Here is a 16933-nt window from a genome sequence, read left to right as displayed (position 1 = left end):
TTATTTTAATCCTTTAATTCAGGTGTTCCTGAAATATTATCATGTGGAACAGTTAAATTTAATGCGAAAGGAAGCCATTGACAAGCTTATTTTGATTCAAGCCTGTGTCAGAGGATTCTTGTATTCAAGAAGATACCAAAAAATACAAGAGAAAAGGAAAGAGAGCGCCATAATAATACAGTCAGGTAATCACTCAGGTGGTCTTACAGTGTAACAAAACATGTTACATTTAGAGATGGACATAAAATCTAATCTTATATACAAACCTCCATTCTTACATAGCTTTTGTGTTTAATTCCAAACTCTGTCACATTGATATTTTCTCTATACCAAATCTAAATCAGGTTGTTTTAGTGATGGACACATTTAATATTTGAGTGCTTTGTTTTAAATAAAATAATTCAATTTTTCAATTTTCTGTCAGGCTTCAATGAAACACAGTTGACTTATTGTGCAAGATACAGCAAGTGATTGAATCAATTATAGATCGCAGGAGTCATATTATTATAATCGATTGACCAATAACATTTTTCCTACTTTATTCCAAAGGTTACATTTGCCATAATTTTTGACCACTTGATTAAATCTCATTTCGTTAAAGGGCATCCATTTCTTTCTGTTAGCTGTAGGGAAATAATATTCATAATCATACTTCACAATTTTTATTAAAATGTATCAATAGACTTTAGATTTCACTTTCCATTTTTCTATGAAAAACTAAATTTAGAACCTGGCATGGTTTAATACAGTATCTTTCAAAATGTGTTGATTGGACTTCCATAGTAAAAACTATATTTTACGCTGTGACCTGATATACATTCATGCTACAAGCAATGCACTCTGATGTTTTCTATTCTGGCTTATCCCACTTCGTTTTTAGGTGCTAGATTTGGCCCACTAAATCGATTTTATAATCCACTGTGAGTTTGCAGCCTGCCTTCTGAAGAATACTGACATGGTGGGCAGAATAGTTGACTAACATTTGAAAGATTCATGTTCTAGTCCCAGGTCTGCCCATTCGTAATGGTTCATCTCTTTGGGGATTTTAAAGCCCTTAACTTCTCACTGAAACATCAAAATGCAAATCCCTATAATTTGGGATCAAATTCCTTATCCACAATTCCAAAATTTGTAAAACACTGAAGAAAATGTTTATCATAACTCATCTGGCAGTGAAACATAACCTAATATTTATAGTCCTTTATTCATCGCCTGTAGTAAAAATACAGTCAATTCTGGAGAAATATTCATGTTTTTGATTATGGGATATTGCCCTGGCATGGGGAAATTTACAGGATATATGTTATTTGCTCTGAATTAACTTTATAAAATAAAAAAGTTTAAATCTGAATTCTGAAATATATCTGGCTCCAAGGATAATTGGCCAAAAAGTCCAAAACATACACTTAGATAATAGGGGCTTTCTCTCACAAATAGCTGAAGTAATTATCAGCAGATTTTAAGCAAATGAATACATTTTGTCTTTTTCATCAGCTTAGCTAATCTCTTTCATTTCAGTTTCATCCCCAGACTCTCCTCAATACAAAAGGCACTTTAGTTATTTTCTTGCTATAGCTTGTCACCTAGAAGAATCTTGTTAATGAACAATATTTTTTAATGAACAAAATTTTCAATGAACATGTTCTATTTGGAGTCTTTAATTTTCCTCTTTGACATTGATGATCAAAAAAAAAGTGTTTCTATTCACTTAAGTAATGTTTTTTTTTTCTTTATTCTAATTAACACTACCCCGGACCTTATATGTTTCAGCCACAAGAGGACATCTAGTCAGGAAACAAAGAAAAGAAATTGTTAATATGAAAAACACAGCAGTAACAACCATTCAGACCCATGATCAAGAATTTGACTACAAGAAAAACTTTGAAAATAAAAGGTATAATGATGTTCATTCTTATACCATTTTGACATTATACATTTCTTCAAATCTGCAAAGTCAAAATAAAGTTCACAGTCTTTCTTGCACCTAATCAGGTTCCTAATACTGATCCATTAAATGTCAGTGAACACCTAGTGGCCACTCTTGTGTTCTTTATCCTATTTTGGAGTTCATTGGCATTTCACACTGATGACCACCCTTTCCTTCTACAGTTTTTTTTTTCTTCCTAGGCTTCTGCCAGATTGCTCTCTACATTCTGGCTCCTAATTCTAAGTATCCTTTGCTAATTCCTCCTCTTCTCCCCATATTTAAATCCTCCTTCACATCTAAATACCATCATCTCTGGGCTCTCTCATTCATTCCCATGGCCTTAATAACCAATATGCCATTAACTCCTAAACTATAATCCAATCTTCAAAACATGGCTCTTTGCCCTTTCTTCCCTTGAGCCTCCATATAATATTTCTAAGTGCATATTAGCAGATCCACCTGAATTCATTCATACAGAAGGTTTTATGCTAAGCTATGGGGACACATAGATAAATAAGACAAAACCCTGATCTTAAAAATTGCTCACAGAATCATGGAAAGGAAATATAACCAATAAATACATGATTCGAGAAACACGAGTTAACTCTGCTATAAAAATATGAAAAGGGTGTAGTAGGGACATGGATCTCGGTAGGGATTAAGGGAAGGGATGTAAGTATGTAGATTTTGTCTCACTGATAAAACTAGAATTGATGGAAAGATGAATAAGTTGTATCTCCTTGTAAGAGATAAAGATCATTCCATATTATGCAGCCATCAAAAGGAATGAAATCTTGCCATTTGCAAGGACGTGGATGGAACTGGAGGGTATTATGCTGAGCGAAATAAGTCAATCAGAGAAAGACATGTATCATGATCTCACTGATATGAGCAAGTCTTAATCTCAGGAAACAAACTGAGGGTTGCTGGAGTGGTGGGGGGTGGGAGGGAGGGGGTGGCTGGGTGATAGACATTGGGGAGGGTATGTGCTATGGTGAGCGCTGTGAATCATGTAAGACTGTTGAATCACAGACCTGTACCTCTGAAACAAATAATACATTATATGTTTAAAAAAAGAAGAAGAAGAAGAAGATAGTAGGAAGGGAAAAATAAAGGGGGGCAAATTGGAGGGGGAGAGGAACCATGAGAGACTATGGACTTTGAGAAAGAGACTGAGGGTTCTAGAGGGGAGGGGGGTGGGGGGATGGGTTAGCCTGGTGATGGGTATTAAAGAGGGCATGTACTGAATGGAGCACTGGGTGTTATATGCAAACAATGAATCATGGAACACTACATCAAAAACTAATGATGTAATGTATGGTGACTAACATAACATAATAAAATTTTAAAAATGTAAAATAAAAAAATTTTTAAAGAAATTTAATGAAGATATAATACTGCTCTTTAATATACATTCCATAGTCAAGTTCCCCAATTGTCCTAATATTCTATATGGCTGCTTTAAAAAATCTAGCATCCAAAGACAATACATTACATTCAGTTTTCACATTTTTAAAGACTTCTTTAAGGAAATTCCCAAGCCTTTGTGTGTGAGTGTGTATGTGAAAGAGAGAGCGAGAGAGAGGGAGTGTGTGTATGTGTGTATGTATATGTGTGTGAGTGGGTGTATGTATTTGTATATGCGTGTGTGTGTGTGTGTGTTTTATGCCTTTCACATTTTTAAAATGTCCCAGGTTAGATGTTTGGCAGAACATCCAATTTGCAAATGCAGGATAGATTTATCTGATTTCGGCCCCCTGACTAGATTCAGGTGAGCCATTTTTGGCAGGAGTACTACATTAGTGATGTTGTGTCCTTTTTGGTGCATCACAACAAGATGTCATGATGTCAGCATGTGCCATCATTCATGATGTTAAGGGAGACACATTTTTTAAAATTTTATTATGTTATGTTAATCACCATACATTAACATCTTTAGTTTTTAAGGGAGACATATTTTAAAGTCACTTTGGTGAGAAGGGTCATTTCCTGCTGGAAACCCAGGCTGGAGATGGATTTCCCATTGAGGAATAAAATGTCTTGTAAAAAAAAAAAGAAAGAGAGAGAGATAGAGATAAAGATCATTCCAGCCCCAATCCCAGGACCCTTGTCTTTTTTTTTTTTCCTCCAAATTTACTGGGACTGAATTGACATACAACGTTGGGTCAGTTTAAGGTGTACAACATGATCATTTGATACACGTATATATTGTGAAATAATTACCACGGTAAAGTTAGCTAACATTTCCCTCACCTCGGTAATTACAACTGTGTGTGTGGTGAGAATATTTAAGAACACTTCCCTTAGCAACTTTCAAGTCTATAATACAGTATCATTAACAGTCACCATGCTGTTTATTAGATCTCAAGAACTGATTCATCTTTTTAAAAATTGCTGCTTCATTGAGGTATTTATATATAAAATTAATGATGTACAGATAAAATTCTAAGATATTTAAAGTGTGCATCATGATGATTTGATATACGTATACTTTGTGAAAGGGTTTCCCCATTTAATTCATTACTACATCCATGACCTTACACAGTTCTTTTTCATGCATTTTTGGTGAGAACATTTAAGTTGTACTCCCTTAGCAAAATTCAGTTCTACAAAACAGTGATTACTCCCATGTTTTAGCATGGGATTCTCAGACCTACTCATCGTATAGCTGGAAGTTTATATCCTTTTACCACCCTCTCCCTATTTCCCCCACCTAACCCTTTTACAACCGCAACTCTGTTTCTGTGAGTTTGATTTTTTCCTCTTCTTTTTCAGATTGCACACATAAGTGCTACTATGCAGTATTTTTCTTCCTCTGTCTGGTTTATTTCATCCATGTTATCAAGAATGGCAGGATTTCCTTCTTTGTTGTGGGTGAATAATACTCCATTGTATACATATACCGTACCTTCTTTATCCATTCATCCATTAATGGACACTTAGGTTATCTCCATCTCTTGGCTATTGCGAGAAATACTGCAACGAACGTGGAAGTGCAGAGATCTCTTAGAGATAATTCTTTTGTTTCCTTTGGATATACTACCAGAAGTCAGATTGCTGATATTGCTATTTAGTTTTTTGAGGAACCTCCATATTGTTTTCCGTAATGGCACCAATTTACATTTCCACCAACACACAACATTCTCATTGTGTAAGGATTCTCTTTTCTTCACATGTTCACCAGTACTTTTCTCTTGTCTTTTGTGATAATAGTCATTCTAACAGATGTGAGGTGATATCTCATTGTAGTTTTGATTTGCATTTTCCTGGATGATTAGTAATGTTGAGCCCCTTTTAATGCACCTGTTGGCCATTTTTGTATCTTCTTTGAGTAATGTCTGCTCAGATCCTCTGCCCATTTTTAAATCAGGTTTGTTTTTTTTTTATTGAGTTGTACGAATTCATTATATATTTTGGATATTAACCCCTTTATCAGATATATGAGTTGCAAATATTTTCTCCCATTCAGTAAGTCGCCTTCTCATTTTATTGATGGTTTCCTTTGCTGCACAGAAGCTTTTTCATTTTATGTAGTCCCACTTGTTTATTTTTGCTTTTGTTGCCTTTGCTTTTGCTATCAAATCCCAAAAAACAAACAAACAAAAACATTACCAAGACCAAAGTTAAGGAGCTTACCACCTACATTTACTTCCAGGAGTTTTATGATTTCAGGTCTTATGTTCAAGTCTTTAATCCATTCTGAGTTGATTTTTGTAGTAGTGTAAGATAGGAATCCAATTTCATTATTTTGCATGTGGCTGTCTAATTTCCCAACACCATTTATTGAATAGACTATCTTACCCCCGTTGTATATTCTTAGCTCCTTTGTCATAAATTAATTGACCATAAATGTGTGTGTTTATTTGGGGCTCTCTATTCTGTTCCACCGATCTTTTTTTTAGGTCAATACCACACTGTTTTGATTACTATAGCTTTGTGATATAGTTTGCTTATCTTTTTCTCATTAATTGTATTCTGACTAGTATAGGCATTCTCTGGGGGTATTATGAAGGTATTCAAAATACTAGTATAGCCACTCATTGAAATTATGGGTTCTTGGTACCCCACCTAGTTCTCTGGTCCAGTACTGTTATGCCTCTTGCATAAACCTAAAGATGCTATCGTAGGCCTAGGAAGTAGCCAGTGGAATTAGGAAATTTGAGTTCCAGTAACTTTTTCCAAGTTCAACCTCAAGACAGGTCCTTCTGTACAGATTACAAAAAACCAAAACTCTCTCCTGGCTTTCCTGAGCCAAAATGAAGTTTTTGGCAAAACACCCACAAGTAGCATGTCAGGGTGTCAGGTTATGACTTTTTCACTGTACCTTAGCACCTTTTTCATGGCTACATTGCTCTTGTGAGGGTTTTGTCCTCACCAAAAGAAAAAAAAAAGGCTATGTGGCTCAAAAAAAAAACAAAAATAAATAAATAAATAAAGAGCTGTAGAGAAGATGTTATCTTCAAGATAAGGGAAAATCACTTTGGAAGGATATTGGTAAAGTAACAACTGTGCGATTTTGGTCAACATATTATATGATCATGAACTGTAGCAGGGACACTGCTTCCCTTTAATTTTGTACAATATTCCCTGTGATCAGCAGACTTTGAGCTTATGAAATCCAGCATGTCAGCCTAGTGAACGTACCTTGCTTGCTAGTCTCAAATTTAGGCATACTTTCCACAACCTCTCCTCACTGTAGGTACTTCCTTTTGAAGAAGACATGTTTTGAAGTGATGAAATTCCCAGGATTTTGATGCCTCGTTAAGTGAAAATACGCTAGGATATTTCTCATCCTAAGTTGGAACTGGTTTTATCATTTTATGAGCAGCCACCAGAGAGAACATTTGGGAAGCACTTGATTAATATGACTTGAGAAGTTTTTACTCTGTGCTTTTTTTGCCCCTTTACTGTTGTCCCAACATCATGTGGCATGTAGCTATACCCAGAAGAGGTAAATAAGCTCCAGTTTAGTATCATATATTCAGATGCAATCTGTTTTACACAGGGAATCTTCTGTGAAGAAACAGACAGAAAATGCAGTTTCTACTAATGAAACAGTCATTCCAGCTCCAAACAATAAAGAAAGTACCTCTGTAGTGAAGATTTCTGCTTTCAAAGCTGAAGAGGAAGGCACTCTGGCCATTGAAAATAACAACAGAGGATATCAAACTCAGAAAAAAGTGAATAACCTGTTTGAGGAAGCGGCTAAGCAAGAACCACATCTAGTGGGGGACTCTTGGGCAGAAGGACACTCCCAAAAGAAGTATATGAAAGACCTGGAAGAGAACAGTAAGATAAGGAAAGTGGAGAAGGACACTGTGGTCCAGAATTACTACCAGAGGTATGCAGAGGAAAGGAATTCTGAAGAATCCAAAGCAGCATATCTCGAAAGGAAGGCCCTATCAGAAAGGCCAAGCTACCCAGGACTTTGGTCAGCAGAGAACAAGACAAAACAGCCTTCTTTTAAAAAGATTTTGGAACCTAGTCTTAGCCAAAAGTCAGTCTATCAAAACACAAATAACAAGGAAAAAGAAAAGAAGACATCGGTAGTGACCCAGAAGGCACCAGCCTGCAGCCAGCAGAGATGCCATCTGAGGCTGGGGACAGTCCAAGAGAGGCAGGCCGAAGCAACAGTCCGAGCTCGGGAAGAAGACAGATCAGCAGTGTTCATTCAGAGCAAATACCGGAGCTACAAGAGGAGGCAGCAATTAAGGAAGGACAGGGTGTCTTCTTTTAAAAACCAAAAGATTGTTGCGACACCGACCGATGTAGCAAGAAATACTCACGATCTGTATTCTTATCCCACAAAACATGAGGAATCCTGTAATTTCAGGACAAAGAATGACAAAGACCCGAAAACAGTTTTAGAGAAAGAAGCATGTGATTTGGCCATCTTTTCAAAACAGGTATGTAAATAAACAGATTTATTTATTAGTAGAAGTATCTGGGAACTACACAGTAACTAAAGTAAACCTATAGTTCACTGATAACTGATACGTTGTTTCATCTGCTTTTATGAAACTGCAAACCTCTTTTGTCATGTCTCAAGGGTTTTGCTCTTCAAATAGCTATAATTTTTTATAGGCACAATGTGCTGTAAGAAATAATGTAAGATATGATAGAAATCTTGTGTAGTAAGGAGACTAGTAGTCATCGGTTTATACAGCTTACTAAAATGCTCACATTTGACAATGCAAATTTCCATATCTGAGATCTTTCATTATAAAGGGAAAAAAAAGTTTTATAAATCCTCTGAAGTCTATGCTTTTTCTGCCCCAAATTTTGAGCAAACATCACTAGGCGTCAAAATTAGGCATGTAGCCATACTCAGACATATGTGCAATGAAGATGAAAATCTACATGTTATGTCATGACAATGAGGAACTATAAAGAAAACCCACAAAAAAAGATTCCCTGTTGGAGAATATCTTGTGCCATGAGTAGGCATGTTTCAGCTGTTTCTAGAAGGGGGCAGATGGCTTTAGTGCTTCTCATGGGGTGTGCATGGAACACTGATAAATCAGTACTCTGGAGGGAGACCACAGGGACCAGCTCCTGGAAATTCCGGTTCCAGATCTTGCTTTCTGTCTAGGTGTTTGACCTAAAGAAAATCACTTTTTATGTGGGCACCTTTATTTTCTCTTATGTTAAGTGAAGGATTTTAACTAGATGACCTCTAAAATTGCATATTATAAGTTAATATGCATTATCAGGATAATCAATAGCATATAAAATCATGGAAGAAATATCATTAGGGGCACCTGGGTAGCTCAGTTGGTTAAGCGTCTGACTCTTGATCTCAGCTTAGGTCTTGATCTCAGGTGAGATTGAGCTCCACATCAGGATCCATGCTGGGCGTGGGGTGTACTTAAAAAAAAAAAAAAAAAGAAGGAAGGAAGGAAAGAAAGAAAGAAATCTCATCAGGAAGGAAGGTAGGAAGGAGAAAGAGAGGGAGGGAGGGAAGGAAGGAAGGAAGGAAGGAAGGAAGGAAGGAAGGAAGGAAGGAAGGAAGGAAGGAAGGAAGGAAAGAAATCTTATCATGAGTTAGATCAAAGAGGGATTGCCTAATACTCGTGGGTCCCTAAACTCTGCTTTTTTCTCTGACAGGGGCTCCTGGACACCTCTTTCATGTTAGAGGTGTGGCCCAAACATCTCCAACTTCTGGCTGTTCCTAGAGCTCTTCCAGCCCCTTCCTGTTCTATTTTTTTTAAGCACATGGAAATAGAGAGTTTAACGTACATAGGGTCCTTCCTTTCCTTGGTGCATGTGTTTTCTCACACTAAAGACCAGATTGGAGATTTGAATCCTGACCTGCTTTACATCAGAGACGTTGAGGAGATGCAGAATTACCAAATCATCTCCCTAGAGCTGGCTAATAATGTCGCAGGAGTAGATTCAGTGCTTCACGGGGACGAAGCTAGAGGCAGAAAAGCAGGGGCCCCACATGCAACCCAGCAGGACAGCTGTGTTAAGGGGGCCGGATGCAGCCCAGACGGAGGCAGAAGGGCCGATGGAAAGGGAGGAACCCGAGGAGAGTGGCTTGAAGTGAGGCTGAGAACACTGGAAAGGAGAGGACGGGGTTAACCCATCCAAGGCAACAGAGGGGTTCTTCGGACTAAATGGCTACAGAGTGTTAGGGACAGAAGCCAGGGCTCAGGAACGCTGGGAGGAGTTGATCAGGACAGAACATTCACGTAGCATGACATGTGTGACAGTTTTAAATGGAAAATGTGAGGAGATGTGCAAGTAGCACAAAGGGGGAGGAGGCTTGGTCAGGGGAGGACTTTTCCAGACCCTCGGTTTTCAGACCAGGATCAGGGTGGGTTCTGGAGAAAACGTACTTGAGAGTCCCGGGACCGTCAGTCAGGCATTTGCCAGGCCCCGGGGAGCCCTCTGAACTCTTTTCCTTGATTTAATCTGACACATGACCTTCTTTTTAGATATCAAAGTTATCTGAAGAATATTTCATTCTGCAGAAAAAACTGAATGAAATGATTTTGTCACAGCAACTGAAGCCTCTTTATCTGGGTGTCTATCCTCATAAGCCAATTAATAGACGAATTTCTTCTCAGCAATACCTCTCAGGTAAAAATCAGTAGAGTTAGAACCTCCTGAAGGGAAAGGCAGTGCCAGATACTTTGTTGGTTTATTAGTTTCTGACCTTTATTCTATGGCAGGTTTGAGGTAACTATGTTTTAACTGCTTTGGGGAGAACCTTCATTTCATTCCATTTCTCAAACGTATATAAAAACTTTTCCAGAATGTTCCACACACTTCCTACTTTCTCAGACCTCATTCTCTCTCTCTTTTTTTTCTTTTTTTGCTTTATATAGACTTTAACGAGAACTTGGCATATGTCACCAGAAGGGAATAGAAAGGGATGGAGTTTGGGGGAGTGGGGCAGGGTACAGGTTTGATAAGAGGGAGTAAAAAATAAAATATATCTATTCCTTTTGTGAATGTATGCAACCTTAAGTAGAGTACGGAAGGTTCAAATCTCCATTCAGATGTACAAATCCAAATGCATTATTACATTTTCTTCTGACCAACCTAAGTCACACTGTGCCCCTGTTTCACCAAACTGGTTGGGGATTCAGACTCAGTATTTATCAGGCCTTCCCCTCTCCAAGGCTGTGCAAAGGCCCTACGGCCTTATACGCCCACCAAGGGATCAAGTAGAGTCTGGGCTCACTAGTTATTTGCCCACACAGTTACTCTTGGGACACGCATCTCCTCGCTGACCTCATGACCCCTTCAAGTCAGGAACTATGCTGCTCCCGTACCTGGAAACTGCAGGGGGCACCTGGAAACGGTCAAGTTGGGAGTCCACACATGTTCTAGGTGGCCATGCTCTCTGCCACCTTATCACCTCCCCCAGGGGCAGCCACCGATAGCCCTGCTGACCTCTGTCTGGGAGAATCTGTATTTATTATCCCTCACTTTCTTTGAGGCTTCACACTCTCTTGCCACCTTGCCCTCTCCCTCCACCTGGACACCTGGCACCACCTCTGCAATGAGTTTGGCTCTTGCCAAAGACAGGAAATGTTGCTCATCTCATGCAGCTTCTGTGAAAATCCCTTAGGCAGGAAAATCCTAAGATGAGCCTGGCTACTGGTCTGACAGGGGAAGAAGGGAAAATATCTTAATGTTTTGGTCAATTATCCTGCCACATTATATTCAAGTCAAAAGCTGTAGTGAAGCTTTAAAAAAAGAAGAAGAAGAAGAAGTGGCTTTCTGGCCCTTTCTAGCCACTGCTCTTAGGCGCTGGCCCAGAACCCCTTGCTGTTAAGAAGCAACTTAACAAGTCGGAGCCCAGATGCCCACTGGTTTGATGGCCTCCTATGACACATGCCCAGATGGCCTGCTGACGGAGGGGGGAGGCAGGGACTCCAGCTTCTCTCTTGGTTATATGTGCGCAGCCCTGATGAGTGCAGGGCAGTGAGATCGTGATAGTGTCTGAGAAGCAAGGGAAACCCGCAGTGTTCCCTGTGTAAGCAGCTCAGCCCTGTGCTTAAGGGGAAGGGAGGGGTGGGGTGGAGAGGGAGCTTCCTAGGGAGGGGGGAGATAGGGAGGGAGGAGAGGCTAATGATGCTTTGCTAGGACTTACACTTTTTTTTTTATGTTATGTTAGTCACCAGACATTACATCATTAGTTTTTGATGTAGTGTTCCATGATTCATTGTTTGCGTATAACACCCAGTGCTCCATGCAGTACCCTCTTTAATACCCATCACCAGGCTAACCCATTCCCCCACCCTCTCCCCTCTAGAACCCTCAGTTTTTTTCCAGAGTCCATAGTCTCTCATGGTTCATCTCCCCCTCCGATTCCCACCCCTTAATTCTTCCCCTCCTGCTATCTTCTTCTTCTTCTTTTTTTTTAACATATAATGTATTATTTGTTTCAGGGGTACAGGTCTGTGATTCAACAGTCTTACACAATTCACAGCGCTCACCATAGCACATACCCTCCCCATTTTTTATCACCCAGCCACCCCATCCCTCCCACCCCCCACCATTCCAGCAACCCTCAGTTTGCTTCCTGAGATTAAGAATGACTTACACTTTGGGGGCGCCTGGGTAGCTCAGTCGTTAAGCATCTGCCTTCGGCTCAGGTTCTGATCCCAGAGTGCTGGGATCGAGCCCCGCATCGGGCTCCCTGCTCCGCGAGGAAGCCTGCTTCTCCCTCTCCTACTCCCCCTGCTTGTGTTCCCTCTCTCGCTATGTCTCTCTCTCTCAAATAAATAAATAAAATCTTTCAAAAAAATTAAAAAAAAGAACGACTTACACTTTGAAACATCTCGGGGACTCTGTGTGTGTGTGTCTATGTGTGTATATTTAAGGAGTACCACGTGATGATGTGATCCAAAATACACATAGTGAAATGATTACTACAGTGAATAGTAGTAAACAGTAGTAAATAATAATACATATTATTTAACATATCTTCTCTTCACATAGTTACCATTTGGTGTGTGTGTGATGCGAGCAATCTTAACAAATTTCCAGTATTCGGTACAGTATTATTGACTATAATCATCATGCTCTATGTTAGATCTCTAGACTTATTTATTCTACATAACTGCAACCATGTGCCCTATAACCAGCATCTCCTCATTTCCCCCCACTTCCCCATGGCTGGTAACCAAAGTTCTACTCTCTGCTTCCATGCATTCGATTTTTTTAGATTCTACCTATAAGATCATGCATTTTTTTTCTTTCTATGTTTCACGTATTTCACTTAGCATAATGTCTTCCAGATTTACTCATATCTCTTTGAGGTACTGATTTCATTTCCTTTGGTTATGTACCCAGAAGTGAGATTGCTGGATCATAGGGTAGTTCTATTTTTCATTTTTTGAGGAGCCTCCATATTGTTTTCCATAGTGCCTGCCCCAGTTTGGATTCCCACCAACCGTGTATTGTTTCCTTTCTCTACATCCTTGCCACAGTTGTTTCTCTTGCCTTTTTTTTTTTTTAAAGATTTTATTTATTTATTTGACAGAGAGATAGAGAGAGAGCACAAGTAGGCAGAGTGGCAGGCAGAAGGAGAGGGAGAAGCAGGCTCTCCGCCGAGCAAGGAGCCGGACGTGGGGCTCGATCCCAGGACCCTGGGATCATGACCCCAGCCGAAGGCAGCCGCTTAACCGATTGAGCCACCCAGGCGCCCCTCTCTTGCCTTTTTGATTATATGCATCCTAACAGATGTTGAAATGACATCACATTGTGATTTTGATCTGCATTTTCTGGATGATGAGTGATATTGAACACCTTTTCATATACTATTGGCCATTTGTATGTCTTCTTTGGAAAAATGTCACTTCAGGTCATTTGCCAATTTTTAAATTGGGGTTGCTTGTTTTCTTGCCATTGAGTTGTGTGAATTCCTTATATATTTTGGATATTAACTCTTTATCTGATATTCACTCTTTACCTGATAGTTGGTTGGCAAATACTTTCTCCTGTTCCATACATTGCCTTTTTATTTTGTCAATGGTTTCCTTTGCCATGCAGAAGCTTTTTTGTTAGTTTCCTGAGCTTTTGGTGTCATATCCAAAAAGTTATTGCCAAAGCCAATGTCAAGGAGCTTTTTCCCCTGTGTTTTATTCTAGGACTTTTATGGTTTCAGTTTAAGTCTTTATCCACTTTGAGGTTTTTTTTGTGTGATGTAAGATGAGTCCAGTTTCATTTTTTTGCAGGTGGATGTCCAGTTTCCCCAGCACCATTTGTTGAGACTACCCTTTCCCCTTTGTGTCTTCTGAGTGCCTTTCAAAAATTAGTTGACCATATATGCTTGGGTTCATTTCTGGGTTCGCTCTTCTGTTCCATTGATCTAGGTGTCTGTTTTTATGCCGACATCATATGCTTTTGATTACTATAATTTTATAATATAGCTTGAAATCAGGAAGTATGATGCTTCCAACTCTGTTTTTCTTTCTCAAAATTCCTTTTCAGGGACTTTGAAGAGATCTAAAGAAACAGAATATTATTAGAAAGTTGAATTAGTTCACTTTATTCTTCAATCTGACATTTTTTTAAGTGGACCTAAGAAAAATACCAGAAATAAATTTTTAGCTTATATGGAAAGGATTATAATTCAGTGACATTTCTTTAACTTCAGGTTTAGAGGGAGCACCTTTTTGTTCTATGCACATGTAGAGAGGTTACATACTTCACTACACTTTTTTGAGGCTAACTTGGCAAACACCTGAGTTGTCCTGTGTCCCAGAGAGTAGCAGGGGAAGAGCCTACAAGAGAGAGTGAAGTGGCCTAAAGACACAGAAGGACCTGGGCGGACCTGACAACCCAGAACCAAGGAGAAAGGGAGGACATTGGCAGAAGTAGTAGATGCCAGTGACCAGAGACTAGATAGTAGTTACTCTCAGCAGATGCCGATGAAAATCTAAGAGTAGCTAAGGGCAGATGGACTAGCTTCACTGATGCTGTGAAGCTGCAAAAGCCCCCCACCCCCAGCTTGGATGTGGACCCGGGGAGAAAAGAGGAGGGTCAGAAACCTAAAATGACTAAGTTTACTCATAAGACACTAAGAAAATTGAAAGAGACTGAGTTTAACTCAGATTCATTAAAAATAATGGAACACCTGGGGCTCCTGGATGGCTCAGTCGGTTGAGTCACCAACTTGTGATTTCAGCTCAGGTCATAATCTCATGGTTCATGGGATCCAACCCTGCATCAGCCCCACACTAAGCAGGGAGCCTGCTTGAGATTCTCTCCCTCTGCCCCTCCCCCCATTCATGCACGTGCACTCTCTCTCTCTCAAATAAATAAATAAATCTTTTAAAAATAATAATAATGTAATGCTAGAAAATGGAAATGAGCACCAAGATGCAAAAATTAAGTCTCGTTTTAGGAGAATCAAGTTACATTTTTGTACATCTGAATTGTTGTACACTGAAAACTCAACCCTGCGATAGACAACTGCATTTTTGAAAGATCATCCCGATTGCATTATAGGGATAGCATTTGATGGCACAAAGGGTACACATGGAAGGCCAGCAAGAGATGATGGTGGTTTAGATGCAGTGGTGGCTGAAGAAGTGAACTGTTAGAAGCAAAGTTTAGTCGATAGAAGACCTGCCACCTAGGCAGGTGGATAAGTGCATGACAACAGAAGCCACGAGATCATTCAGGAAGTTCACTGACCGTGAGAAGAGAAGAGAGCCTAGAGTGAGAGTTCAGAAACCATACAGATCAGGGAGAGAGGAACCAGCAAAGAGGAGCAACCAGAGAGGTGGGAAGAACACTGGGGAGCCCAGTACCCTAGAAGGCCCAGGAAGAAGGTTTTTAGGGTGTCATGTAGAATGATGCTGACAGAGCAAGTAAGAAGAGAATTATAAAATATCCACTGAATTTCCTATGCATTGAATTCCCCAGAGGTTTTTTTTTTTTAATGTTAGAATAGATACAAATGGAAAAGGAGATGCAAATAATCATTGTGCTACATTGGGGGAAGTTTCACCCACAACATCTGCTAGGCTTTATCATTGGATATTGTCTATATTCATGTATTTTAATGATCTATGCAACTTTCTAAAAAAATTAATTGAGTAGTTTATGAAAGTTTATGGCAAATACAGTTTAAAGAATTCCAACCAACTGAGGTCAAAAATTGGGCCAGATATTGCTTTGTCAGCTGTCAATATTTAATCCCTGCTGTGGTTCTAGATCCATTACTGTACCTTTGGATGTGCTTCTCTTAGCTCAGGATAGGCAAACTCCATTCTAAGTTTTAGACTCTGATTTTCTTTATAAAACAACGCAAGTTTGCCAATCTCCTAACCACATTTAAGCCAAGAATTCCCATAGCCTATTCCCTATTTCTCCGGTTCCAGTGATTTCCCCACATATCTTCCTACACGTGCCGACGTCACAAACTTCACACAGGTAGTCAGGTGCACACTTGTTGGAGGGAGTAGATTATCAGTACCACAGTCAGTATTTACTTACCCTCGGAGTTATTTTGTGTAGATTAGTTTTGTCCTCCTCAAATAGATTTTCAACCCTAAGCAAGCAGGACCATGTCATATACTATTCTATACTCACTTTTCTGTTACCCTATTTATTTCACATTCATCACACAGCAGACATTCAATAACTACTTGTTAATTGGCCAGGAAGCTGCTTAATTCCCTTCAAGAATTACAGTACAACAAAGTATAGTGGCCAGTGGAGTGAAGATTTGAATCTGTGGTTTTTATTAAAAACAAAATTGTAACATTACATTCTTTAAATATTTACTGATTTCTATATATTATCTGATTTTAAACTCCATTCAGGAAAAAAGATTCTTAAAAAAAAAAAAGGTTTTATTTATGGGATGCCTTGGTGGCTCAGTCAGTTAAGCGTCTGCCTTCGGCTCAGGTCATGATCCTGGGGTCCTGGGATCGAGCCCCCATCGGGCACCCTGCTCAGTGGGAAATCTGCTTTTCCTTCTCCCTCTGCCTGCCGCTCCCCCTGTTTGTGCGTGCGTGCACTCTCTCTCTCTCTGACAAATAAATAAGTAAAATCTTAAAAAAGATTTATTTGTTTATTTTAGAGTGAGCTTGGTGGGGGGCAGGGGCAGAGGAAAAGGGAGAGAGAAACTCAAGCAGATTCTGTGCTGAACATATGCCCAACTTGATCTCAGAATCCTGAGATCATGACCTGAGTCGAAACCAAGAGTCGGACGCTTAACTGATTGTGCCACCCAGGCGCCCCAGGTAGAAAAGTTCTTATAATATATAGTTCTGTCTTCTTAGATCATCAGAATACTAATCGCCAAATTTGGCACCCCACAGTGCAAGCAGCTGCCCTCACCTGTGGAGGCAGATTTAGGTGATGCACTCTTAGCACAGGTTCATCAGGCCATCCCAGCAGTACTGACCTTCATGGCAAACCGTGCCTCCCCATGAAAAATTTCACTTGGGAAACCAAAATCAAGCTCATTTACAAGTAATTCCATCATTAAAATAAGCCTAAGAGTCACCTGAAATTTTAATTCTTTCGTGA

The 16933-nt window shown here is 39.5% G+C and overlaps 1 protein-coding gene across 1 annotated transcript in view; it reads left to right on the top strand.

Annotated features, from left to right (window-relative positions):
• The window catches only part of MYO3A (myosin IIIA), a 213349-nt gene that overhangs the window by 158526 nt on the left and 37890 nt on the right, over positions 1 to 16933 (top strand). The window contains exons 26-29 of the mRNA XM_028114133.1: positions 23 to 185; positions 1771 to 1894; positions 6933 to 7833; positions 9868 to 10012. Of these exons, the coding sequence (XP_027969934.1) occupies positions 23 to 185; positions 1771 to 1894; positions 6933 to 7833; positions 9868 to 10012 (1333 nt within the window). The remainder of the gene's footprint in view (positions 1 to 22; positions 186 to 1770; positions 1895 to 6932; positions 7834 to 9867; positions 10013 to 16933) is intronic.

This window comes from Eumetopias jubatus, unplaced genomic scaffold (genome assembly GCF_037043125.1).
Source record: "Eumetopias jubatus isolate StellerSeaLion01/CBP00866 unplaced genomic scaffold, mEumJub1_p1.0 scaffold_8, whole genome shotgun sequence".
In the NCBI taxonomy this organism is placed as follows: Eukaryota; Metazoa; Chordata; class Mammalia; order Carnivora; family Otariidae; genus Eumetopias; species Eumetopias jubatus.
The sequence above is the reverse complement of the archived record's forward strand: the minus strand, read 5'-3'. Positions and strand labels throughout refer to the sequence as shown.